The sequence below is a fragment of the Salvia splendens genome, chromosome 5, assembly GCF_004379255.2.
Source record: "Salvia splendens isolate huo1 chromosome 5, SspV2, whole genome shotgun sequence".
In the NCBI taxonomy this organism is placed as follows: domain Eukaryota; kingdom Viridiplantae; phylum Streptophyta; class Magnoliopsida; order Lamiales; family Lamiaceae; genus Salvia; species Salvia splendens.
Window position 1 is genome coordinate 33364140 of NC_056036.1, and position 27820 is coordinate 33391959.

Genomic DNA, 27820 nt, shown 5'->3' on the forward strand with positions numbered 1-27820 from the left:
AACAACAAACACGAATACGACCTCTTGTGAAAACTCCAAACACGAACACGATCCGCTGCCCTCAGACACGAACACGAACACGAACACGACACGAACCCATTAACGACACGAACCACTTCGGGTCAACACGACAGAATAACAATACATATATGGCACGACACAATAACGACACTATAATAATAATATTATAATATATTAATATTATTTCTAATATTAAATTTAAAATAAATAAAAAATAATAATATATTAATATATTATTATTATTTCTTAACGTGTAACACGAACATGACACGAAGTTTTTGTGTTGTTATTGTGTCGACACAATAAGGACACGAACCCAATAAGCTTTGACACATACCCATTAATTTCGTGTCAAAAATTGCCAGTCCTATCTGTGTATGTCATACCATTGCACTTCCCATAGTCCATTATAAAGGAATTATATTGTGTGTGAGTTGGCCGAGCGAAGAGATAATGCCCGCCGAGACCAAACAAGTCTTTTGTAGCGTGATCTTTAAATTTATGTTTATTTATCCATCGAAAAAATAATAAAATAAACGAATTGTATTTCTTTTATTATGATCATACTATAAATGAGTCATTTCCTCATATAATAAAAAATAATACTACTAATATATTTATTCTTTTCCATTTTATTCATTTTTCACTACTTTATTCTCTCCCCACTTATTCGATCAAACATCAAATTTTTAAATTTTCAAAATATTTTTTGCTAGATCACAATTTTATTTTTTATTAAAAAATTTCAGATATTGAATACTTAAAAGAAAAAACAATCAAAAACCAATAATACTACTAGTAATTATCAATTTTAGGATTTAAATTATGTACTTTCTGAAATATTTCTAGGATTGTAATGAATTTCAAATTTTAGTTAAATTGAAATAAACAAATTACAAAATAATATTAAATGTATATATATAAAATAAATGGACCCATTAATGAAGGGAAGAAATCGTGGATTGTGGGTGTTGTTTCTTACATAAAAAATGTGGTAAATAGTTGTGGCATGAAACTCAGAAATAATTCCTGTCCAACCCCAATTAGTTTGAGACCTTTTGGGAGTGACTCAAAAATAAATCCGTGCGGGCTTGATCCAAAGCGGACAATATCAAACTAATGTTGCAGTCGACAATCCGAACAAGTGGTATAAGAGTCAGGTCGAGTGGAGCCTAGGAAGACTCAAGTTCGAGTCATGCCCGTAATGTCTCGATGTGTCAACTGCGTCTGTCTATTCCCGATGTGATCTGGTTTGAGGGGGAAATTTGTTAGGTACAAACTCATCCCACATCGGGTATCTGAGGACAGTTGGAAGGTGTATATAATTCATGTCCAACCCCAATCAGTTTGAAGCCTTTTGGGAGTGACCCAAAATAAATCAGTGCGGGCTTGACCTAAAGCGGGTAATATCAAACTACTGTTGCAGACGACAATCCGAACATAGTGACATGGTCATATGAGTGTCGATGGAATGATTTCAATATTAGGATCATTTATGATGAATAATATTCCCTCCGTCCACCATTTATAGTCTCATTTTCACTTGACACGGGTTTTAGGAAATTATTTGACTTTGTGAAAAAAAAGGAAAATGGGTTAGTGAAATGTGGACCCCACTTTTATATATTTATTTTATAATAGAATATGATTTTAATGCGTTAGTTGAATGGTGGATCAACCTACCTAAAATGGAATAAATCAAATAAAACTTCAAATCACGGACATCCAAAAATAACAAAATGAGACTTTAAATTACAGCATGATGGAGTATATAATCAAGTGCTTGATTTCACCCAACAAAACATAATATTCAAGTTTAAAGTTAAATGATAATACATACTACTAGAACTTATAAATTTTATTATTTACAAATAACAAAAATAATACAATTCTCATAAATCCAATATCTATTGGAAATTAATATAAAAATACATAATATATGTATATATGAAATTTTTAAAATATTCAATTAAAGGTTAAGGTAAGTTTTTCTTGACTTTGTGATACACCAAACAAAGAATTTATAATTAATTTTATATTGAAATTATAATTGAAACTAAAATTAAATCTAAAATTGAGTTTAATTGCAATTATTATTGTTGTTATCGGTTCTAACCAATAACCGACTTTATTCAAAACATAAAACCAAAACCGACCCGAGCACTGTTAATTTCAGTTATCAGTTCACCGATAACTGAGGAACCGTTTACCCAACTCTATTTGAACATATGCAATTTGAAAGATATTACAATTAAATCAAAATAGTTATGCGAAATACTACAAGTTTTGAGATATTTTTTATGAGAGAGAAAGTGGTCACCTGGAATTAACTGCTACCTATAGTACCTCTTAACTGATAGTGCTTAACGTGAAAACTGATATCAAACGACAGTAGGTCCGGACCATCTATTTATGATTCAATGATCCAGATTGGTTCTTCGTTCCAACGTTAAGGAGGGTCATCTTGGATCATCATAATGGGAGGGACGACGGAGCACCGACGTAGTATGTAATTCAAGTGTGAATAATTCAGTCAGCAATGGGGAGGCCAGCCTTGCCGGGTAAGACTATGTTGGGTGGCTTTTGGGATGGATGGTTGTGTTGTATTTCACATCTGGGTAAGGAAATAGAGACAAGGGAGAGGAATCCACAGCCAAACAAGGAATCCACAACCAAACAAACTCATATTCTCAAATGTTGAGAACTAAGTTGAGTTTCTCACATATGATAATAGATCAGTATATTTCTCATGCATTCCAAACATCAACCTCATTTGTACTACTAACTGATGAAATTTTGATCTGTTTTTTAGTATTATACTAGTAACAAAAAAAAAAGCATTACAAAACACTACTAATTACTAACGTTAGCGACGAGATTCCACTTATAATGTGATGCATTTTGTGCCTTAATTCCCATTTCACTCACACGCATTCAATCAATAATGCCAATGACTTGCTCGTTGATCTCACTCCTGTGCCATTCAAATAAATATACTACTTCATTTAATGCAAAACATTTACAATTTAATGTTCACAAATTCATGGATTATAACACCAACCAAGTCTATATAAATTTCAAATCCTAGAATATATAGAATATCCCTCGTGCAAATGTAGTAGTTCTCCTTCGTATTTGCACAAATAGGAGAAAAGAAATATATGAAGAGCACTAACCTCCTCAATATAGGCAAATTCAAAACAATATCACTAGTTGACGCGAGCAGCAAAATGAACAACTGGAGACTCAGACTCTGCAAAATGACCAATTTAGTTAAAATATGCCATGAATGACACAATAAGTATATACATTATAAATTTACAATAGAGAGAGAGAGAGAGAGACCATTTGAGGGTTGGGGCATAAGGAGCAGGACATGGGGATACAGAGTCATCAGGTAAATGTTCCATTAGGTCTACTGTTGCCTGTAGGCAAGCTATAAGCATTTTCTTCTCCAACCTTACAAGTTGAGTTGCTACTCGCCGTTTTGGATTCAAGTTACTATCTGCAAGCTATTTGACTCAAAGATGTCAACTGGAGCAAGCACAGAACAGAGACAAGAAAAACTAAAGCTGCATAGCTGATTAGAGAAGTGAATTTGTAGTTACCAAGATCTCATCTTCACTTAATGTAGTAGGATAGCCATCAAGTCGTTTTATAAAATATCCAGCAAGTTGATCCAGAACAGCACGTTCCATACAAGCACTTACCTATACATATCAGGATAAAAAGTTCCAAAGCGAAATCATAACCTTTTTTTTTCATGATGCATATGATGAAAAGGAGTAAACATATCTTAGTTCATATGCTTTTTTGGCTTTGGTTTTACATAGAAACAAAAGTTACAAAACTGAGCTTACCGGACATATTGGACCTTGGGAAGATAAAACAGATTCCATCTCTGACCGATCATAAACATATCCCAATCGCAGATAAGGAAGCATGTCCAGCACAGCCTCTCTTTCTTTCCCAACCGAGACCTGTTTACGTGTGTATAATTTCAGTGGAAAACAAAATCTTCAAGGATATCATACGTGTAGTTTGGAAGAGCTGGACCTGAAAACTTTGAACTGATAACTTCCCATTTCTTTGTGCAGCCAATCTCTTATCCTGATACTGAGGATCCTCAGTATTCAGAGAAGCCTACGGTACAAAACAATGTAATCTAGTGATTATTAATTCATACCAACTGCGTCTACAGAAGAACAGCCACAAATTTTACCTCCACCACCAGGCGATCATAAGTATTGTCATCGTCTACAAAACCATAGTTAATTAGTAATTTTGAATTGGGCTGCGGCCCACACCTGGAATGAAGAAAACCATCTCGAAATTATGACAAGCCATTTGAAATGTGTGAATATGTAAAAGCAAGGAACTAGCCACCCCAAACCAATCACTAATTTCTCCGTGTGTGTGTTTGCAAGAGAGAGAGAGAGAGAGAGAGAGAGTTATAACCAGACAACAATAGGTTCCCCAGCTTTATAGGGACGATCGACAATAAGTTGCACAGCCCCATCAACAGCAGTCAACATTGCTTTGCAGTTGCTTTTATATGACAAAAGCGGAGGTCCTAAGGGAACCAAGGCAAATCGCCTCGCCAAACTGACTCTCTTGTTAAACGGAATACAAAATTAACTTTAGTACCTTACTTGAAGAATTTCTACTAATGCTACATGAGACATTCATCTCAAAGTGGTGTTACATTTAAATATTCACCAATATAATTAAAGAATGTTAAAACTATACATAACTAACCTGCAAATGAACCACACATGATTGAATGGCAACAAAAGCTTGCTTGAAAATCTCAAAAGGGAAAGCTTCTGTTGGGATATCAAACGGATATTGCTGAAAAAGTCAATAATATTCAAGATTAAAGCTAGTTCCATGCAAGTAAAGCTGAAATATGTATGGATAAATATTTACTAGTGTCTTAGTCACAGAAACTTGCCTGGAATAATGAGCCAGCCATGAACCAGACAGTGTCAAGCTCATTGTATTCTCTCTTTATTCCTTCGGCCCTCCCCAAAATTTCAGCCTGAATCATTACAAGATTCAAACTGGAATTTTCCACACAGATAACATTTGGTAGACAACAAACAGTTGTTTTGTTCAGTAACTTGAAGCAATGGGAAGCAGAGTTTTAGATACCATTGTTGGACTTCCTGTTAGGTACTGCAATTCAGCCTCTGACCATAAAAGTGGTGACTCAACAGCTAGCTGCCCTCGACCTCTTTGGCGATCAAGTTCTTTAATGTAAGGATACCAGAAAGACTTTTTACCTTGCTTCTTCTCATACATTAGATATAGTGCCAAGCAGGCTAGCTCCGATAATTTGTTCGTGGTAAGAAGTTCAGCTGCATATTCCAAACGATACTCTAGTTAACAAATCAACTCAAAAAGAAGCTTGATGAGCAAATAAGAGTATTAAACACTTAAAACAACTTCACCTCTATTATTCTGGGAATAAAACATTAGAAGGCATGGGCATGAAAAATGTTTAAAAGAAAGGAGTGGTGAAAGACCAAATGCAAGATCAGTTGTTCATGCCACAACTAACAAGCAACAGCAGAAACATTAAAAAAATTGTATATCCCTATCATTAACTTGGAGTTCAAAAGCTTAATAAACAAATACTACCAAGTTCTACTCAAGTTTCAAACAGGACATAATCGAAGAGAAAGAAATAGGAGGAGTACTATACTCCAGCATCGAGGCCTTACCGACAGTTTCATTTCCCAAAACTCTCTCAAGCGTCACCACCAATGAATTAGGTACACAAAATGCTACGTCACCTTCCTGGCAATTATAAACAAATCTCCCAACAAATTAGTATGCTGACCTAGGAGATACATTAAACTCACAACACATTGAAAAAATATAGCGCCAATTCGAAATAATTTTCATTTTCCTTTTTCAAATTCGAGGCAGAAATTCAATTTGATTGAAGAATTGAGATAAGTGCAATGAGTAAATGAAGAGCGCTGACCTGGAGATCTTCACTGGAAGCTACATAATGAATGGAGTGATAGTTAGAATCGTGAGAAGGCCTTTCATTGAGCATAACTTTGCACGGCGGAAGCCCGTTCTTATCCATCCAACTTTTCAAATCGCCGTAACCATCTTCCTTTTTGCTCGTATTATCGGCCCATTTGAGAATTGTGTCGGAATTCGAAGCTGCGCACATATTTCTACATTTCCTGAAATTCCGAGGCCGAGGAAGTGGATTTGCGAGGCGAGAGTGGGGAATCAGCGGCGGAGGGCGAAAAGGAGTTGAAATGCAGCGCGCGGTTTTCAGTATGTCCATGGAGAATGGATTCGGTAATCGATTAATGCATGTATCTGAGTGGAAATCAGGGATTATGAAACGGCGGTGGTGAAATTGCCGACGGAGCGCAGCTGGCTGAGTTGAAGATATTTCGTTTTTTGTGAGACGAGTTTGGATTGACCAACAGTAGAGAGAGAGAGAGGGGCGAGGGCGAGGGCGAGGGCGAGGGCGAGGGAAGCAAAAATCTAATCCGAAATCGGGCCGGGTTCTGATGGTATGACTATGGCCCACGCATTTTACATGCAGATGGGATTTGTTGTAACAAGATAACGTTTAAAACCAAACTATAAAAATTAAAACATATTCATGGGTAAATAATATCACTATTTGTTTCTTATTGCTATAAAATATTTGAAGTTTACATAAATTATATATAAAAAGTTTTATTTGTGTTTTATTTTAGTACATTATGTTTGAATATATCGTTCATTCTTTCTCTATGTAAAGTAAAAAATATTTTATTATTTTTTTATGTTGGTACAAAAAGTTTGTCATAGGAGTTCAAAAAAATTCATCAGTATATCATATTTTGTACGCCACCCACGTAAGTAAATAATTAACAACATCCAAACAAATAGTATGATGGAATGTACTAAATTGAAACACGAAAGAAACTTTTGTAATGATTTATGCAAACTTCAAACAATTTGTACCAATATAAAACAAAGGTGAAACACTTGTATAAATTGTGTAATTATCCTGACATTTTTAGACGATGTAGTCATCTTAGAATCCGAATTTTCTGTAATAAACTAAAAACGAAATACAAAGAAACTTAGATGTTCTCTATAATGACCTACTCCATCCCTCCCACAAGAACATGCATTTTGTTTTAGACAGAGTTTTAATGTATAATTTGTAAAGTGAGAAAGAGGTAGAAAGGAAAAATAATTAAAATATTTTTAGTGGAGAATGAGATAAAAAAGAAAGAGTTTATGAAATTAGAAATTGGATAGAGGAACAAAGGAGGTATTTTTTATGCGTTAGGTCATCCGCAATGGCGCCTAGCGCACCGCCTAGCCGAGCGCCGGCGCTAGGCGGTCCATTGCAACCGCCCAGCGGAATTCGGAAATAAAAACCGCCGAGCGCTCGGCGGTTTTGCAACGCTAGGCGGTGCGATGGGCGATTCGCTCGGCGCTATTGCAGCGCCCGGATCGCCTAGCGCACCGCCCAGCGGAATTTTTTTATTTTTATTTTCGAAACACTATATATACGCGGTTTGCACGTCATTTTCATTCGCACCACTTGTTTTAACGAGTACTCTCTCTATCTTAATTTATGTACAAGATCAACACCGAGAAATGGAGAACACCAACGAAGGTACTCCAATGACGAGCGGGTCTCAAACTCCCCCGGTACACGTGGGAGGTGGATGGGGTCCGATGCCAGGGTACTACAACATGTACCCGTGGCAGGGGATGATGCCCGGGATGGTAGCCGGGGGAATATGCCCGGGATGGCAGCTGGGGGGAGTATGCCGGCGTGGCAGGGGGTACCGGGGATGCAACCCGGTATGCAGATGATGCCGGGGTGGGCGCCCGGGATGCAGATGATGCCGGGGGGGTGCCCGGGATGCAGATGATGCCGCGGGGGGAGGGGGGACGGCGATGCAGCCCCCGACGGGGGGGTACCGGCGACGCAGGGGACGCCGGGGGAGGGGGACGTCTATCGCCCCAGTTTTGATTTTTCGACTGCTTCTTCGCACACATCGACCCCAACGGATGCGCAGTTCACACAATTTGATGTTTTTTCCTTAGAGGAGTTGGGGTTTGATATTCTCGGAGTTCCGGATACTCCCGTTCAAACGAGGGGAGCAGTGCAGGGTCGTGGCGCCCCAAAGAAGAAGGGCAAGGGGAAGAAGGTCGGGGAGTCGTCGCAGCCAGGTGAGGACGACGACTCGGTACGGAGAAGGTGGACGGATGCGGAGAACGTCGCGTTGTCCAAGGCGTGGGTGAGTGTTTGCGACGATCCTCTCGTTTCTAACAAATAGAGGATCGTCAACTTGTGGGGAAAGATAGCAGCAGCCTACCAGAGATTTTGCCCGGAGGGGAGGCGACGCAACGGGGAGGATTGCCGGAAGGGGTGGGACCGAATCAAGGCTGCCGTCTCCCGATTTTCTGGTTTAAATGCCAACGCCCTCCGCATGCAGAGCAGTGGCCAAACGGAGGAAGACTGCAGGAGGATAGCGGAGAAAGCCTTTCCCCAGCCCGGGTTGTATAAGGACTTCACCTACTGGAACTGCTATCTTGTGCTGAACGACTTCGAGAAGTTTCGAGTAGGTGTCGACGCTGGCTGGCCGAAAAAGTAACGACTGAACTATACCGCTGATTTCAGCGGCAGCAGCGGTGGTTCCCACGACCTCCCCGAGACGGCCCAGGAGGTCCCGACCCCTCGTTCGTTCGCTCGCCGAACTCGCCCGGTTGGGCACAAGCGGGCTCAACGGGAGGCGAGGGGGGCAGCCGGGGGTTCACAGGAGGTCTAGTCGGCATCCTCCCTTGGCCAATCCACAGCGGATCTCAAATTCTTCGCGCGTCAACAAACGCGCAATCAGATGGTCAAGACGATGGCCGAATGGCGGGCGGGGGTGGACCCCGTGGAGAAGAGTTTGCTTCAAACATTGCTCCTGAGCATGCAGGAGGATTTGGAGGCGGCACGGAAGGAGACCGGCGGGAGCAGAGGCGGCAGCGATGGTGGCGACAGCAACGGAGGAGACGACGACGGAGACGATGAGTGAATTATTGTACTTTTTTTTAATTATTGTAATTTTTTTAAATTATTGTACTTTTTTAAATTATTTTACTTTTAAAAGTTTAATACTATTATTAATGTTTCCCGTATATGTCTAATAAATTAAATTCCATATATTGTGTGATTGTTAATTATTTCATTTTTATATAATTGTTATTAGTAATGTGGCTAGGCTATGGCTGGGCTATTTCTGATGTGGCAGGAGGATTTTTAGTCTTGATGATGTGGCAGGAAGAGTTTGTGGCTAGGCTATGGCTGGGCTATTGCTGGGTCATTCCTATTGTGGATGACCTTATGCATTTAGAGCATCCACAATGGCGCCTAGCGCACCGCCTAGCCGAGCGCCGGCGCTAGGCGGTCGCTAGGCGAACCATTGCAGGAGCCGAAAACCGCCAAGCGGTTTTTCGGAAATGAAATTCGCCTAGCGCTAGGCGGTCAAAATCCGCTGGGCTATGCGCTGGGCGATCCGCTCGGCGCCATTGCAGAGCCAGGATCGCCCAGCGGTTTTTTTATTTATTTATTTTTGAAACACTATATATACGCGATTTGCACTTCATTTTCATTCGCACCACTTGTATTAACGAGTACTCTCTCTATCTTAATTTCTGTACAAGATCAACACCGAGAAATGAGTAACGCGGGTGGTAGTAGTGGGGGGACGCTGAGGAGTACGAACGTCGAATGACCGAAGCGTTTGAGGCATATACCAACCGCGGGATAGACCAATGGAATTTAAATAAAATTGTTGCATTTTTCCCGTATCTGAATTTATTTATGTAATTTTTTAAAATGTAATTTTTTAAAAATTTAAATAAAATTGTTGCATTTTCCCGTATCTGTGGCGTAAATTTAATTCCGTATTTTGTGTGATTGTTCATTATTTGTTTTATATAATTTTGAGTGATGTGGCTAGGCTATGACTGGGCTATTTACTTGTTTTGATGATGTGACAAGAGGATTTTTAGTGCTGATGATGTGGCAAGAAGAATTTGTGGCTAGGCTATGGCTGAGCTATGGCTGGGCGAAAACCATTGTGGATGCTCTTAAGGATGTTTTACCTTCCATGCGACCCCATATGGAGATAAAAATGAAAAATTTAGCATTTTTATACCAACATAAATTGAATCTACACGCAAAAAGTTATAAATTTTTATAATAATAATAATAATAAGATCAAATTAAATAACACTCTCTATGTCCTACAATAAGAGTCACATTTTACCATTTTAGTCCGACTCATAATAAAAATCTTATTTCACTTATTATAACCACAAAGAAAAACTTCATCTTTTCATGAACCACAAAGTAGGTTATGTGCCAACTTTTAAGAATAATAATATAAGTGATGATTGGCATTTCACCCCTGCATTCTTGCTGTCTTCACTGCTTAATTCCATTGCCGAAATAACATAGAATTTTAAATGTTAGTCAATTTCATACAGTATATGTGTTACATAAGAATTAGTATTGTCCAAGGCTACATAATACTTAGCTTAAACACTTGTAGATTAGGCAATGAACCAATAATACTTATATCTTCCCAAGTAAAGTTGTCACCCTCCAAGATCAACTTTTTAAGTGTCCTTGGCAAAGTAAGTAGGTTATGCCCCACCCAAGAAAACCACCAAGCCCATATATTTCCAACGTTTGAAGTTGATGTAGATGCTTGAGAAGATGGAGGTTATACCTTTTGACATTTGGGATCATTTGCAAGATCTTTTCAGTCCAGGTAAGAGTTTGGATATTTTGTAGAGGAAGGTTTGGTTTGATCCATCTGGGGGATGTGGTAGGATACAAGGACCATGGAAAATAAGGTGCCTTAATTGACGCATCCTCCAAATCTCCAATGGCAGAGAGAAATAAGATGCATCTATCTGTATTAGTTCTCCTGTGTCTTTTCCTAAGATATATGGTGTTAAGCTTTATAGAGGTAAGAAGCATGTCCGGAGTTGGAAGAATGATTAAGGTTTGAAGATTCACAAGATTAGATATTGGTGAGGGAAGAGAGTTCTTTAGATGTTTGGCTTACAGTATCCAATATCCTAAGCAATCTGAAACGTCTTACAAAGGTTGGAGAGCTAGGGAAACTCTGTAGTTGGAAACATAGCATGGTATGGATGGTTGGACACCAAATGTCATCTAAATCAGAAACACTCAAACTGATGCGTCGCTCATTACTCATGCTTTCTGGAACAACACGAAGAAACTTCTCATCATGAGCTTTCCTTATGCACAAGTCTCGTACCATATCATGGAGGCTGCAACACTTGATTTTCCCATCACTCTTCTTACTAGTCACATTTACAAGATTCTCTTGACTAGATCCTCTAAATATTCCTCCGCCTCCTCTTCCAAGCTTTTACTACATCCATTTTTATGCTTCAAGAAGCCCGAAGCTAACCATAATCTAATAAGCTTTGAAGCACGAATGTTTTCATCTTCAGGAAACATTGCTATAAATAATAAACACGGCCTCAAATGATGAGACAGATGAGTGTAACTCAAAGATAGTATCGCCTCTGACTCTCGACCAACAATTGGATTTATATTTTCGGAAATTTCTTCCCAAGAAGATGGATTCTTATTAACTACAGACAAGAATCCAGCAACCAGGACAACAGCAAGGGGTAGTCCCCCACAACTTTTTGCTATCTTTTTCCCAACATCATCCAATTCAGGTGGGCAATTGCTGTTTGCAAACACCTTTCCCTTTAGCAAATCTCAACTTTGAGAATCATTCATGAATCTCAATTCATGAGGAGCTACACTCGAATCAGGATAAATGGCTAGAGCCGCTAGCCTTGTGGTTAACATGATTCGACTTCCATTATCATCATCTGGAAATACCTTCCTTACATCATCCCAAACCTTTGTGCTCCACACATCATCCATTACCACGAGATACCTCCTACCCTTCAAGTTTTTATACACTTTCTCTGCCATTATTGAAACATCATCCCTCTCTAATCTAGACATATGTTCTTCTTCTTCTTCTTCTTCCATTAGTTTCATGGAATCTACAAGACTTAAAAGAACTTTCCATGCATTGTAATCTTGCGATATTGTAAGCCAAACACGAATATCAAAACGATACATGATTACTGAATCATCATAAATAGTTCTAGCCAGAGTGGTCTTACCAATGCCGCCCATTCCCAAAATGGGTATGACTTGGGAGTTTGGATGACAGACCGCAAAGCTGATCCTTTATTGGCATTACATTTTCATTTAAACCAATCGCCACACCGTTGCCAGTAGGCGCAACTCTTGCTGCTGATGATGATGATGAGAGAGAAAGAGATGAGTAAGCAGGTCGCTCGTCCATCACATCTCCAGCAATTAAACAGAATTCTACCGTTACATTTCTGAGCTCCTCTTCAAAATACAAGCTTGATGACATTTCCTCCCCTCCATAAAATGACTGCCTCCACATAAATTCTTCGATGATATCTTCAATTTTATGAGCAACGTCCCTTAGCTTGGCTTCCCAACGGTTGGATCTTTCTGGATAATCTTCGAGGAAAGTAAGCAAGATGATAGCATACTCGTGGATGGATGTAATGTTTTCCTTTGCATTGGTAGAAAAGTTTGATATGGCATGATTTGTAGTTTGAGCAAGGGAAGCAAGAGCTGCATAAGTTGCCATACTCAGCGATTTCAGGGAGAGAGAGAGAGAGAGAGATGGGGAGGAAATCAGTGACTTTTCTTAGTTTTTGAACAACAGGAGCTGATTCTCTCTCTTGAATATTAGTACAACGAATTAATGGAAGTAAGAAATAAAGTCGGCTAAGTTGAGGGGACAGAAGTAAGTACGAAATAAAATAGGCTAATGGCTTAGTTGAGGGGACAGAGTCAGATTACTCATGTTTTTAAATGGAGATTATCTTTAAATTCTCAATAATTGAGGGGGGCTACATGCATTAAAATAGTCAATTTGTCCATTAACTCAATTAACAATGGAATTTATCCCTACATATTATGCAAGTCTCCTAGCAAAGTCATTTTCATTATTTGTGTTGATTCGACTTTGTAGAAATTAACATTGGACTAACATCACAAAATACCAGAAACAATAGTCTCTTTTAATCATCGAAATCAAACGTGTCCAAAATCCGAGGGAAATACTAAGAATAAAGAAAAAAATTATACAACTATTGCTACATATACAACAGTAATAACACACGCACACAAAATTAAGAGGCTGGAATGAAAAACAAAACAGAGAGTAATGAAGATGAGCAAGAGCTAGTTAACTTTTGTGCTTTTATCCTTGCACAGCATATGCCACTCCTGCAGAACGGCGACTTGAAGGGCGCGATGTTCAACCTCCTCCGGAGTTAGCTTAAACAGCGTGGAAGGCCCCTTGCTCTTCTTGCCACCTTCCTCCCCGTTTTCTTTATCCTCTGTTTCTTCATCCTCGTCTGACTCCTCCTCTTCCTTATTCTTCTCCTTCTCTTCTTCTTCTTCCGCGCCAGGCTTTTTGCGGGGGCGTGCTGCTTTTAGCAATGCTATTCGTTCCAGTGAGGTTCTCAGCCTCTCTGCTGCAGCTGCTTTCACTTCATCTTCAGGCATGTATTCAACGGTGCCATCTGTCAAGTCGTCCATCCACCCTTGCAGATCCGAACCAATCTCGTTGGTGATGGATGCATCTGAAGCTCGGACCACAAATTTGCATATCATGGTAGTAGTCTCGTCACCAAGGTCCACATTTCTGCTCACTTCGCTAGCACCAAAGATCATCATGCCGATGAAACCTCCATACCATGTTTTAGCAGCATAGCACAGCTGTGTAAGAAAGAGTTCACCGACTTAAGTAAATGCCTTATTATAACAAAATGGTCAAAGGCAAATATTTACACAAGAAGATGATGAATGTCGTTCGATTGAACATGAAGTGATACATAGTGGTTGCAAAATTAATACCAACCTGAAATCCAGCAACTGTCCGGATGATATGCGAGCAAACTTTATGGAAAGGCTTGGAAGAGAGAGATTTCAAGCCACTAAGGAAAGGAGACTCCCCATATTGCTGTGCAGCAGTAGCCTTAAAACCACTTCCTTCGTATGTATATGTACCTGTGCATTCCACTATGGCAGGCAAACTAGGCCACAAGCGAAAATATTCAACAGGAGAGATTTTATGAGGCAAAAGAAGCTCGGTCAGAGGAATTTTGTATGGCTGGCATCTCAAGATCGGCTCCCATAATTCATTCCTTGAATTCCTCTTTTGACGAGCTATCTGTGGATCTTCTTCAGGATAGTCCCCTTCATAATCACCCATAGCACCAATACCATAGTACTGGACTTGGACGGAAAGGGCACATCGTTCAAAGTGCGAAACACCAACAGTTACACTGCATATTACTGGCTCCTGAATATACATATGCAAACGAAGGCCTTTCAGATGTTTTAAGTACAAAGTACATATATTGGCCAAATTGAAGAAAATTGAATTTTGTTTTGAAACACCAACTCCTCACTCATTTTGCACTTCGTGTGCGGGAAGAAGTTCTTATCTAACATTTAAATGGAACATAAGAAACATTAGCTTTTTTACGACATCAATGAACGTTTAGAATGTTGCTGGGAAAAAAAGACTATTGCCACCAATTCACTAAAGTTTGAGTGGGTTTCATGAACTAGTGACCTTGAAAGGTATACACATTCAGTCATTCAAAAAGCACTTATCAAAGCGTAACTCATTCAAACAAACCTGTGAATTAAGATTGCGCAACTGTCTCACAGCTTGAGGAGATCCATTCATGAAGTACAACCCACCAGATAGTCCAACCCGAATGTCAACCCGATTTAGTTCAATCTCTGTAAGGTTTAAAACCTGAAATGTTCAAATGAACAATTGTCAAAAATCAAAAAGGATTTAAGAGAATATTTTCAGGACAATGGACTAAGAAAGAAAGTTTTAGGAGTGCGAAGTGCATATGTGCCAAATGAAGTGGGAGTTATTAGATGCTACAAGCAAGCCACTACTCATTACAAGCTGTACATAAGGCAACACAACAAGTTGCATACTGAAAAGAGATGGCCTAACCTTCAAATGAAGAGTAATCCTTCCATCATTTGGATCTGACAAGTGATAACCTTCAACATAGCACGGATCACTGCTACCAGTCAAAGTGAATGCATTTGGAGGAACTTTGATCAAACTTGAGTTAATCCCTTTTGTCATCAGCTCAGTTAATTCACTGGGATCAGGTCTCCAAAGTTCTAATACAGCCTTATGGATTAATCCCTCAAGTTTCCGGTCCTGAGCTGCAGATGCATCATAGAACTGAACAGTGAGCTTGTGGTTGCTGAATGGATAGTCTCCTCTGGCTTCACTAACTCCAGCCCATCTGAAACATAAATAAATATGGCAACCAAATCAGAAAAAAAAAGGTTTCATATCAGAAAGTCCTTCAGATTCAAATTTAGGGATTTTTGGACAACCATCCTCAACAATCTCCACCATAGCGAATTGCTAGTATTATTCTGGAAACAAAATGGCAGAATTGAAAATTATACTCGCCCAACCCTGAATTATTCAACCATTTGCAAAATAATAAACTCTCAAAAAGGCAGATTCTCCTCCAATCCAATCAACTATCAGAATTTTCATCTCAGGTTTATGATGACTGCGGTAATGAGTAAGAACAACCAAAAAAAGTATGGACTGTGAAAATCAACCAGTTGTTGGCTGCAAAAAATAAACTCACTAGTGTTGGTAAACATTGGAAAAGCTCTGGTCTAAGAACAAGAAGTGAAGAGCAAGCTTAGCGATCTAAGATGCTAGGCTTGCTAGCTTCTTTAAGTTAAATCACCATAGGAATACCAGAATGCAACTTTGATTTCATTCAGAGCTGAAGTAATCCTTAGTAAGCCCTTAATGAAGATTAATAAATAAATAAGAATGTGAAATGAAGGGAAAACTGGAAGAACTCCTAACTGAGCAATTTCTTGTGTGTTTATATATATGCCCTATGTGTAGATAAATGCTCCTAAACTCTAGGTACAAAAATTCACTAAATATACACACATAATTCCTCGACATTATTCATTTTCTATGTATTTTGAACAGCAGCATGACATATATAGCAGGGCATATATGTATTTTGCAAAATATATACTTTCTCAACATAATTCATTTTTTCAAAATAGTCATGCATTCCACTATCTTTTGTTACATAAGTAGCATAAGTCCTACCTGTCGTCGGAGTGGTTATGAACATATTTAATTCTCTGGATCATTAAACGGCACTGGTGCTTATTAACTGAATCAGCTGCTGGATTGCTCCTAAAGTCTTCAAGTTCTTTAGTCAACAAATTCCCAGCCCTGGCGTTACGTGATCCCAATCGTTGAGCACACAGCAGAATTGCTTGAACATCTTGAAGCCGGTTTGTTGTACTCGCAGATGAGTCTATATTGAATAGGACTTTATGGATATTTGATATAATGATATTTAATGGGTCCTCAGGATCATCAGCGAGAAGGGGGTCCAATCCCTCCAAATCAATGTGCTCTGAAATTGCCCACAGTAAACGGCTGCATATTCTAGGTGTGTTTACCTGCCAAACATGATTATTATTGAACAAGATACTCTTTTGATGAGATAATGTAGTGAAAGATATACGATTGCATCAAAAATTCAATAAGTATACCATCAGATATAACTACAGTTACAACACTAGGAATATAATGGATATGCATGCATTGAATATCTATCAGAACAAAGCTTTTAATAAAGAACAACGAAGAGGGAGGGAAGGAATATGTAATACAGCAGAAACTGTGAACAAACCAGATGATACCTTCTAGAAACAATAATAGTAAAAAATTGGTAGATCGTAAGGTACTAGTATGCAGATTCAGTATATGCTGTCAAATATAAAACTTCACAAAATTACGTTAAAGGAACTTGGAAATATTAACAAACCTCGCTGAGATCTTTGACAAGTTCCCGTTGCAAATTTTGCAACCTTGTCTCATTCAATATCTGATCTTGAGACGCCCCATCTTTGACCCTTTTAATACCTCCTCTTGTGTCATAAATATGGCAAAGCCTAACAAGCAATTTAAGATAGCAATCAATTGCGTATGTTCTGCCATCGCAATCCCATTTAACACATGGTCTGCACACTTCCACCACTTCAAGAGCCGGCTCTGTCCAATTTAAAGCACCATAACCAGTTCCGTAAGCTAGGGCACCAATTACCCTGCTCTCCATGCCCGAACTCTTCTGTTCAGGCAAAGGCAAGGACAACTGAAAGCAGCTCTCTACCAGCATGGCAACTAATTCTTCTCTAAACAAACTCTTACTAGTGACGCTGTTAAGGTCATCCTTTACACTAGCATCTTCGAAAAGTGAGACAATATCCGTTCCTGCCAGAGGTTTTTGACCTCGACGGACGCTCTCCTTTGCAAACAGATCTACACAAAGAGCAGTACGACAAATACATGCCAAAGCATGCATTCGGTCAGATTCTGCCCTCAAGTTCCTGACCATAACAAGCAGCCTTTTAAACAATGAAACCTGCACCGAGGAGCAATGGCACATCAAAACTGGTTATTATATCATATCCTCCATCTGATCTGAAGTATAAGAATCAATATCAAGAATAGGAGAACACTCTAGCTGTGATGCAGAAACATGGAATAATGTGATGCTCCCACAAAGAAGGCAAGCGAAAGAAAGTTAGTGAATCAAATTTTCAGTGTCTCAAGCCATACTAATCTCTCGTCCTTTAGTTTAAAAGTGGCATTAGAAAATATCAAAATTCCTAATATTCCTCAGAACAATTGCAACAGGAAAACCGCTAGTATTATAAAATCATCAATCGTTTCAAAACAAGAAATGTGCATACGTAGCAATAGCACCAAAACATACACATATTGAGAATCAGCATTCGGACCAGAATAATGAATACCAATCAGGAAACAGACCTGCATGCTTAGGTCAAGGAGATGTAGATTAGTTACGACAGCTCGAACAATGCTCTCGCGGGCAGAGGAATACTCTTGTCTATCCCAAAGAGTAAGAATTGCAATGGTTGAGGCAGAAGCCCACTCAGGCTTCCCTCCAGGAACATCAGCTAAGTATAACATATTAATCCCCACTTCAAATATCAATGCAGGATCCAGCGATGATGCCAGAAAAGGTGCCAAATGCGACACCACATCAGATACTCCCACAAATCTCTCTGTATTTGCTGAATCTGAGTTTGTGTCACTTCTAGTCTTTGATGACATTGATAGCTTCCTGATCACCTCTATCGATCCTGAAGCCACTGCTTTCACCGCATAAACTAGCGGAAAAACAGTCGCTCTAAAACTCTCAATAGGGAGGATTACCGAGCGAGACATCAATGCACTTCTCTTCTTCCAAACAAAATCAACCATAGAAGAAATCCAATTCGATCGAATTGCTACAGAATTTTCAGTGTCAACTAACTTATCTCCAGCCAGACGACTCATCTTCTTCGATTCAAATTCCTGAAACAGTTTCCCAATGGATTCAAAGGCGACCTTCGAAACAGAATCAGACTTATCAAGCATGTTCTGCGCCATCCGGTTCCACCAATTGGAGACGCGATCGAGCAAGTTGATATTGTTCTCACACAAGGTCACGAGATCATCACGCGCGAGGATGCAGCCCAGAGTTTCCGTAATCGAAAACCGCAGATTATTGCTGGGCGAATCAAAGCAAGCCGAGATCTCCTTGTGGCAGTCGTTAATGAGCTTTCCGAGGCGGTAGGAGGGGACGGCGGCGAGAATTGAGACGGCGGCGGCGGTGACATCGGGATCGGGGAAATCGAGATCCTTCCGGACGCCGGAGCACACGGTTTCCCAGAGATCTGGAGTGAGGCGAGTGGATCGGATTAGGTCGAAGGCGAGCTTTTTGGAGACGGCGGAGGCAGGAGAGGCGACAATCTCCTCAACGGCGGATTTGGCGAGCACCGAGATATCTCTTCCGGCGGCGGACTGTTGAAGTGCTTGGAGTAATGCTCCGGACTGGCGGAGGGCATCGTTGGAGCGGAGGTCCGCTTGGATCTGAGCAAAAAGGATGTCCATTTTATAGGTTCGGAACTTTGAACTGGTAGCGAATTACTCAAATTGAAGTCAGCGGAGTTTGAGTAGGCGGCGCCTCATTATCAGGAAGGGAAGTTGAGAAAATGAACGGCCGGAGTTTATGATCTCCGGCGGTTTCCAGAAAAGGAGTTGAAGGTGGACTGGACTGACTGGAAGCTCGTTCTTCTATTAGCTATGCCTCTGCCACCTCAGCCAGTTCAATTATAAACGCTAAAATATCATTTCCAAAAGCGCGTTTGAAGGAAAAACAAACTTCACTAATCTGCAAATTTATGCCTAAATCCGTTAATACTACTATTCGAATTTTGTATGATCTTATAAACTTGACTAAACTAAAAAATTATTTATTTATAATCAATATTTCTTTGAGACAACAAAAATATCAATTGGTGGTTTATTTTTTTTATCTTTTTATAGTATGATTGGTTTCTTTTTTATCTTTTTTATAGTACTAACTACTAAGATTAGTTTAATTTTTTCAAGCTTTCTAGGTAAGACTTAATTTTGGCATATTTTTTAAGAATTTAACTGATTAATGAAGACAAATTATGTCACAAAAGAATAGAGAACGGGTATGATTTTAGCATAGCTTAAGGAAAAATTCACCGCTCTCAATTCGCTGATTTTTAAAAAATTTATAAAGTTTTACTTTTATTTTATCTTTTTGTCTTTTTTTTTTGAATTTCTATCACGATTTTTATCAAATGATGAAATTAACAACCTTTTGGACCCAATTTCACAAAACACAATCACATATGCTTTTGAAGATATTATTATCCAAATTCTAAATCACGTATGAAAGAGGATTTATATATATATATTACAAAAAAAATCCAACTTTGGGTTATACAATCACATTGGACCATCTATAATATATTATAAAAATTCCCACAATCAGTCCTAATTGGACCCAGATTATATTTATTTATAGTAATTTTTACTCCAATATTTCCACAAAATACAATGTAACAATTTTTACTTCTCTTCCACTAATCTGAGATGGTTTCAAATTTTTAATCAGTCGATTGTGTTTTTGTATAATTGGTCATTTGATAAATATAGGGAGAGAAATTATAAGTAAATAGAAGAGGAAAAAAAATTAAAATGCAAAAATCTCTCATTCTAAAAAAATTTAATTACTCTTATCCTTTATTTCAAAATATCAGCAAATTTAATCATAAATCTTGAAAATTTAACTAATTAAGACTAATATTCTGAAATCTCTCCTACAATTGTGAGTAATATGTCAAAATTTTCATCTAGATAAAACCATAAAGCATAACCATCCAATATACCGATATTGTTATAAATAACCGAAAAGTTTACCACAGTAATACCGTTGTTGTTTGTTAATTAAACTTTACAAACTGAAATTTGATAAAAGAAAAAATCATGCTATAGATTATATACTAATTGAAACCAAAGTTGAAAAATGAATTATCAAGTTAATCAAATCGCCGTAAATTAAAAAACAGAGTAATCGAATGGGCCAAATTGCCCATTTGAAAGATTGGGCCAAGTAGAAATATGACTGATTGGGCCGAGATGGAAACGAAAATGGTATAAATTGGTCGAAACATAGTGATTGGGCAACTGCGAAGATCGACATCAATGGCGGATTACCATTTTGTTTACAAGGATTTGGAAGGAACTTCCACTCAATGGGACGATATTCAGAGAAAGCTCGGGAATCTTCCGGAGAAGCCACCGGTGTTCCAGCCTCCGTCTTTCTCCCCAGCTGAGGACGAGGATTCAAAGCCTAAGGATCGGACCTGGATCGATGGCAAAACCGAGGAGGAGCTTGAAGATCTCGAAGATGATCTCGACGATGATCGCTTTCTTGAGGAATACAGGTACTCAATTTCGATTTTGTAGAACTTGAATTATTGTTTCCTGCAAATCGGTAGCTAATCACTTGGCCTAGAGATTGATTTAGCTGATTTGAGAGGACTTATTCAGCGATCGATACAGCTCTCCTGAAAATTGACAGTTACTTTCATAGATTGAATGTTAGTATATGGTAATTGAAATGTAGATGTGATCCTTGATGATAATGCATCTGCTCTGTCGAAGTTGATTCTTCAATTATTTTTTCCTCTTTTTTGATGCACTATGTTGAAAGAGGATCACAATAGACTTGATTGTAATGTACTTTCGATTATCTATGAGTATTCCTTCAATTTGATTTTGATAGGAAGAAAAGGTTGGTTGAGATGAGGGAAGCATCTAAGGTAGCAAAGTTTGGTTCAGTGATTCCAATTTCAGGATCTGATTTTGTGCGCGAAGTTTCACAAGCTCCACAAGATGTTTGGGTAGTCGTCTTGCTCTACAAAGATGGGTAATAATTACTTGTTGTTGACATCAGTAGTTCTTGTGTCTCGGTTGATCGCATGGAGATTGATCACAGTACAGATTTTTGTAATTCCTGAGTGGTTTTATACAGATTTCCAGAGTGCAGGGTGCTTTTGCAATGTCTTGAAGATTTGGCGAAAAGATACCCTGCAACGAAGTTTGTCAAAATTATATCAACGGAGTGCATTCCCAACTATCCTGATCGTAATCTTCCCACGATTCTGGTGTACAATAATAGTGCTGTTAAGGCAACTCATGTCGGGATACATAGTTTCGGGCGGAGGTGCACTTCTGAAAGTATGTCATCTCTTACTGTGCTTTGGGACACTGGCTTATGTTTAACTTGTTAGGCAACTTTTCTTGTGGCATATATGAGTTTCCCTTCCCCACAGTTGTTAGCTGTTTATCGGGCATGTAGTACCATTTTTTAACACGGATAGATGCAGTTGAACATCTGGACAAGTGACATTTCAGTCATTGAATCTACATCTAAGATATAAAAACTGTATATGAAGAGATTTCAGTCATCTGCAATGCATAAGCAGTCACTTCCCAAAAGTTTATATTGTCTTCTGTGATGTAGTTAAGTGATTTTATTGGAAAATCTTCAGTGGATACTAGAAGTAGTTGTCTGTTGAATTTATAAGTTTGCCGGCCATTTTAATCCTAGTTGTTCTATGTTGAGTAACCCCTTTATGATTATATTACTTTATGAGTATTATTTAATGGTAGTTGTGAAAATGTGATGGAATTGTATTATTTGTCTTCAGGTGTAGCCTTAGTTCTATGTCAGGCAGATCCGGTGCTGAACGATGGACATGGAGAGCAATCAAGAGATGCTGTTCTTGACGGAGTGAGGAAGAAGTTTCTGGAGAGGGTTGTCAGAGAGCGCGAAGATGATGATGATGGATCTTCAAGTGATTGATATTTGCATGTTTACTCTGCAGAGGAGCTTCTTTTTATGCTCTCAAGAAATGTAATTCTGCTGCTGTGTAGGAAAACATCTTGTATCCACTTATCCATATTGTTATTGTTGATTGAGGGTTTTCTAGTTTAGCTGCGTTTGACATGCTGGTATTACTCCCTTTAGTTCTTAGTTAGCTTACTAATTATTTTGCTACTGGGAAACTGCAGAATATAAACAAATGGATATTGAACCGTCCTAGTTAAAGAGAGCACAAGTAAGCAGTCAACAAAAGCCATTACCTCATGAAAATTGTTCCAACTCCCTACTTTCTTGCTAAAACTACATCTATCTAGAAATATTTACAACGAAATGCTCTCATTCGAAATACTGCCTCAGTTTGGGGGTCTCGCGCACAAGAATATTGTGGTAAGCACTCTCCTGCTGCACCTCTATGCAGTCTCGTGTTTTCAAAACCTTCAATATTGCAGACATAGATTAATACTACAGAAGAACTCAAGGCTATACATATATATTGCTTGAATGGATTACCAGTATCTCATAGAACATAATTGTGCTCTCTTTCTTTGTTTTTCCTGCCAATAAGCGCGACAAGCTCAATACTTCTTCCTCTTTTCGTGTCCTTTTATGCAGGAGCTTCTTAGCAAGATGACTTCCAATTACTCTGCATAGAAAAAGAGTTCATCACAACTCACGCTTGTGTCAGTCAACTTTTACCAGACAGAAGAATGTAAGTTATACCTTGTTCTGGAAGAGAATGCATCTGGAAATACGAAGTTGGCAAAACGAAAAGGTTAAATAATCACAATATAAAGAATTTTGCTATCACACTAGAGAACATAATAAAAGTAGGGCACTTAAATACCTTTCTCCAAGCTATCACCTCTCGTTTCCTGATAGAAAAACTTTTTAGCCATCAATGGATGTATTTAGTGACCAACTACTATGCTGGCAAGTTTTGTTTTGCATTTAAAATCAACCAACAAAATCAAAATGCAAACCGTGTAAACGATTACCTCCTGAAACAACGCGTCCAGTTCAAGTTGTTCACTTGAAGATGTACACTTCTCTATGCTTTCAAGGGATGAGGAAGATTCCAAGATGTCTGAATCAGCAGCAACTGTTTCAGCTTCGTGTGATCTCAAAGAGTTAAAGTAAGCAACAGGTGTTCCAGGAGCGATCGGAATTTGGTCCTGAAAATCTTCTGCAACCGGAGATCTGACAGGTGGAGTTTGTTCAAGAGGCTTTTCTAAAACTAGGGGCGTGACAGCAGTTTGCCCACTCAGTAAATCTGCAACTGAAGAACTGACGACTGGAGTTTGTGTGGGAGACTCTTCATTAATAGGAGATCTGATGTCTGGAATCCGTTCTTGAGCACCATGCGTTGTAGGAGCTTCGAGGCCATCTTGGCCAACAGATGGTTTCACAGATAAAGTTTCTAGTGAATAGCAGCTGTTGTAACAGAGATTTAATGAGACACCTAAGTAGGAAAGGAAACAATATTCAAGGTGGCGGAAAATCTTTTACTTGTTGAAGCTGAAGCCTATATGACTATGAGTACACTCACCGGGAATCGAAGGCTCAAGGAAACTGTGTGTGTAACTTTTATGAGATCTCCAGGCTTGTAACCGAGTATGAGGAATATTCTTTCTCCCGCGTTTTAGGTCAATCGGATCTTCCTGTATCCATCTCTTCAATACCCTTCAAGATAAATAGCAATATACTCACATCAATTTTTTATGACTACAAGAAATTCATCTCAATTAAGAACCACTAAGTCAACAGAGACTCTTCTTAGTTCTTAGGACTTTCTCAACACATGTCTTATGATATATGTTGTACTCAGTAATACCAAAGAATCAAAGAGAAAATCAATCACATACTTATTTGGCACCACTGTGGCCACATCCACCAATGCCTTCCGCTTTTTAAGAATCTTTGCACTCTCCTTTCTGCCAGGGGTCTGAACAGCTGCAACTCCCACAGTGCCAACATCTGTTGCTATACAAGACAAAACATGGACAGGAGTCACTAATCATACGAAATACAACCAGAGACTTTAGCATGCCAGAAACCTTGTCAGAGTTTGATAGGCATGGAATAATATATCAGTCAGATTTAGGGAGTGACGACAGAAAGACCAAGAGTACATTGGCACAAAATGGAAAGTGTAATGTAGTCAGAGTGTGATATTACCTGGAAGCTTTGGTTGAGGAGTTAGAATAGACACATGAACACTTTCTGGTTTCTGGCATTTTACACTTTCCGGGGGAATGATCTCTAGTTCTGGACCCACTTTCCCTGCATTATAAACTGCTTCACTGGAAACTTGGTCTAAATGTTCTTGAAAACTTAACTGAGTAGGCAGATGGTCCATGTGCTTCTCTTCTGCTACAAGCCCTTCAAGTGTTGGCTTATCATGGTCATCTTTCTTTTCAGCCAAGTTCAATAGCATTAAACTGGATAAATGTTCCATAGAGAAATTGCTTTCATCGAGTATTTCCAAGTTTTCTACAGTAATGCTTCCTTCGTGCGATGGGTTCACAACAGAATTCAGTTCCACATCTTGAATTGGCGCCCGGAAATTTGAACTTGTACTTTTATTAGACGGCCTATCATACAATTGCTCTTCTTCAGCTTCATCCAACACCATTGGTTCAAGACGATCTTCCAAAGTAAACACAGTCCCACGAAGCATCTCCAAACTTGGTAAGGGAAGGATACCATTATTGGATAGACGTACAACAAAATCAGACTCCATACTGCTGGTCGGCCATTGGATATTAGTCCGTAGATCCTTGTCAGATAAATAATCATGCATTTGTTCTTCTTGACTCCGTCCCTTGGTATTTGGACTGACATTCTCATGAGATGCCCTATTGTTCAGTTGCTCCTTTTCAGCATCGTCTAGTACCATGAGTTCAATGCCCAGACTTGGTAAAGAAAGATGCCTACTATTTAATAGGCGAACAGCAGCACCAGAACCAGAACCAGAACCTGCCTCATTTGTTGGACAATTCTTGCAATTCTTGATGGATAGCTTGTTATGCATTTGTTTGTTTTCAGTCTCATCCAACTCAATTGGATCCACACAATCTTCTAAAGAACGGCATGCTCGACGAAGTACCTCAACACCAGCTAAAGAAATGTTCACATTACTTGATGACTTCACCGACAAGTCCTGTTCCTGATGGGCTTCAAACACACTGCACCAGTCAAGAGATAAGGTACGTTACTAAGTTTTCAAGTGTATATGTGTACATATGAAAAAGTAACAGATCTTGCATACATACTCTCGGGGCGGTGTGTGAGTAGTTGAGTAAGCTTCAGAAAGTGGAACAATATCCTATACAATTTTTTTTGGAGGACTATCAGCCAAACAATATCATAACAAAAACTAACACTGAATCACTTCATGAATCTTATTTTTTTCTACTTATATGCTGATTTGCTACAACTACATCACTTTCACAGGAAGTAAAGGGGGAAAAAATGAAACCAAACACACACACCTTGCAAAATGATCCAGATCTACGAGAGACTTTTCCGCGCCCATCTACAAAATCAATAGATGCTAAGTTGTGCCAAAACAGACACATAAAAGCATTGCAGCAATAGCAAAAACACCATACGTGCATGCTTCTCTTGTTCATGTGATCTTACTTTCCCACTGCATAACCAAACATACCAAGAAGAAATAGTTAAATACCCACATAAACCTACAGCTTATAGAGGTATCATATCAGGCATGAAGCTCACCCCATTGCATCTTGATCTAGACCTAGATCAAATGTATCAAGTTCAAATCTCGCGGGTAGAGTAATCGAGTGAGAAGGTCCCTGAGGGCGAGAGATGCCGACACCTGCTTCAGCTTGTGCACTTTTCCCGGTCTTAAAGGTACACAGCCTGTTGAGAATTTCATGACAGTCATTAAGTAGATACTCAACTTTCTTGGAGTAGATTCTCACAACGCCTAGAAGGAGGAAGGCTAAAATTCTATGAGTGACCAAAGGAACTCCATCATCCAGGATCTTATCTGCAGAAGACAATTGTAGCAAAATAGGTTAGTTCCATCAAATTTTAAAAAAATGATAAAACATCTGCTGCAATTTCATTAGTAAAACACACACACACACGCTTGCAATACTAATAGCTTATGCTTAAAATTACCAGCTGCATTAATAACTATATACTATTCCACAAAACCTCCACTCCATACATATGCAGCATTTCAATTTTGTTGTTTATTATTAATAGTAGCAGAGCTAAAATAACTAGTAAAATAAGGAAGAAAAAAACCACTTAGGCATCGAAAGGGCAAACGAGAAATAGCTTTGGAAACGTGAAAATTATCGACAAAATTCTAGAAATTATTAGTAATTTGCACTAAAAAAAACGAAAAGAATTGCAACCACAACAAAAACGGGCTAACCAGGCGGCAAAAACAACAAAAACAAAATTAAAATAGAGACAATACTACATTACTATTTCTCAGGGAAGATGAAGATGAAGATGAAGATGAAGATGGAGAGAGAGAGAGACCGACAGAAGAAGGAATGTGGGTGTGGTGAACTTGGTCCTTCTTAAGGCGTTTATGGCAATGAGCGGCCATCCAAATGATGCCTAACGCCCCCTTCTTCGACAGCAGCAACTGAGTGTAAAACATCTCTCGATTCTCTTTCTCTCTCAGCTCAACTCTCAAGCTTTGGTTAGGTAATTTGAGGCAAGGAAGGTGTGTGCTCTGACTATAAAAACGGTCGATTGCTCAGACTCAAAAGAAGGGAGGAGGTGTGCAATGAAAGCTTCATTTCCCCAAAATAACATACAAATATTTTTATTTTTATTTTATTTTCTCATTCTTTTCAATAGAGGTCCCCAAACCGAACCGAACCGAACCGGATGAACCGGCTCGGAACCGTCACCGGCGGTTCCGAACCAGAACCGGAACCGTCGGTGGAGGTTCGAACCGTGATCGGAACCGCCGGTTCCGCCGGGCCGGTTCAGGTTTCATTTTTGGACGAACCGTAACCGGCGATTCAAAACCGCCGGTTCAAAACCGGCGGTTCGGCGGTTCGCGACAACTTTTCAGGTACTTCCGACCTACCCCTAGTCTTTTCAGAAACCGCCGATTTTTGTCAGAAAACCGTTGACGAAACCGGCGGTTTCAACATAAAACCAAAAAATTGAAATTTTGAATTTTTTTTAAAAATTTAATCACAATTTTCACCTATAAATACCCCATCATCTTCATTTCTACTCACCTCATTCTTGTGTTAATAAGAATTTCTCTTCTCAATCTCAATTTCTCTATTCTCCATCCTCATTCTCTCAAGTTGTTTACTTTATTTGCGCTCATAAT

The 27820-nt window shown here is 39.0% G+C and overlaps 4 protein-coding genes and 1 pseudogene across 9 annotated transcripts; 1 reads left to right on the forward strand and 4 right to left on the reverse strand.

Moving 5' to 3' along the window:
• Positions 1–2683: 2683 nt before the first annotated feature.
• Positions 2684–6538, reverse strand: LOC121804814. 2 transcript variants are annotated; one of them, XR_006051216.1, is made up of 13 exons: positions 6014–6538; positions 5748–5823; positions 5176–5381; positions 4976–5062; positions 4780–4872; positions 4480–4634; positions 4244–4328; positions 4078–4164; positions 3882–4001; positions 3630–3731; positions 3367–3533; positions 3198–3274; positions 2684–2995 (listed from the first exon to the last, which is right to left on the reverse strand). XR_006051216.1 is itself a non-coding variant. In XM_042204495.1 (12 exons), coding segments are annotated over exons 1-12 (1497 nt in total). In that variant the 5' UTR covers positions 6332–6538; the 3' UTR covers positions 3004–3273. The 2 variants fall into 2 exon arrangements, 1 of the variants encoding a protein (XP_042060429.1); XM_042204495.1 differs by lacking the exon at positions 2684–2995 and having other exon boundaries at positions 3004–3274.
• A 3965-nt stretch (positions 6539–10503) lies between these two features.
• Positions 10504–12849, reverse strand: LOC121803195 (annotated as a pseudogene).
• A 312-nt stretch (positions 12850–13161) lies between these two features.
• Positions 13162–19388, reverse strand: LOC121805496 (protein TPLATE-like). Its single transcript, XM_042205371.1, has 7 exons — positions 18039–19388; positions 17032–17628; positions 16302–16663; positions 15150–15453; positions 14814–14936; positions 14028–14471; positions 13162–13885 (listed from the first exon to the last, which is right to left on the reverse strand). Exons 1-7 carry the CDS (start codon positions 19164–19166, stop codon positions 13346–13348), a joined length of 3498 nt encoding a protein of 1165 aa, XP_042061305.1. The 5' UTR covers positions 19167–19388; the 3' UTR covers positions 13162–13345.
• A 1402-nt stretch (positions 19389–20790) lies between these two features.
• LOC121805498 (phosducin-like protein 3) lies at positions 20791–22804 on the forward strand. Of its 2 annotated transcripts, XR_006051496.1 has the most exons (5): positions 20791–21037; positions 21379–21522; positions 21628–21833; positions 22307–22512; positions 22671–22804. XR_006051496.1 is itself a non-coding variant. In XM_042205376.1 (4 exons), exons 1-4 carry the CDS (start codon positions 20796–20798, stop codon positions 22459–22461), a joined length of 747 nt encoding a protein of 248 aa, XP_042061310.1. In that variant the 5' UTR covers positions 20791–20795; the 3' UTR covers positions 22462–22592. The 2 variants fall into 2 exon arrangements, 1 of the variants encoding a protein (XP_042061310.1); XM_042205376.1 differs by lacking the exon at positions 22671–22804 and having other exon boundaries at positions 22307–22592.
• Positions 22666–27253, reverse strand: LOC121805497 (sister chromatid cohesion 1 protein 2-like). 4 transcript variants are annotated; one of them, XM_042205373.1, is made up of 13 exons: positions 27004–27253; positions 26221–26497; positions 26094–26131; positions 25974–26017; positions 25755–25807; positions 24658–25667; positions 24345–24456; positions 24029–24162; positions 23478–23941; positions 23327–23354; positions 23203–23224; positions 22993–23125; positions 22666–22917 (listed from the first exon to the last, which is right to left on the reverse strand). In XM_042205373.1, the coding sequence occupies exons 1-13, from the start codon at positions 27125–27127 to the stop codon at positions 22819–22821; spliced, it is 2538 nt and encodes an 845-aa protein (XP_042061307.1). In that variant the 5' UTR covers positions 27128–27253; the 3' UTR covers positions 22666–22818. The 4 variants fall into 4 exon arrangements, with proteins under 4 accessions (XP_042061307.1, XP_042061306.1, XP_042061308.1 ...); XM_042205372.1 differs by having other exon boundaries at positions 24345–24462; XM_042205374.1 differs by lacking the exon at positions 27004–27253 and having other exon boundaries at positions 24345–24462; positions 25751–25807; positions 26221–26359.
• Between the last annotated feature and the right edge of the window lie 567 nt (positions 27254–27820).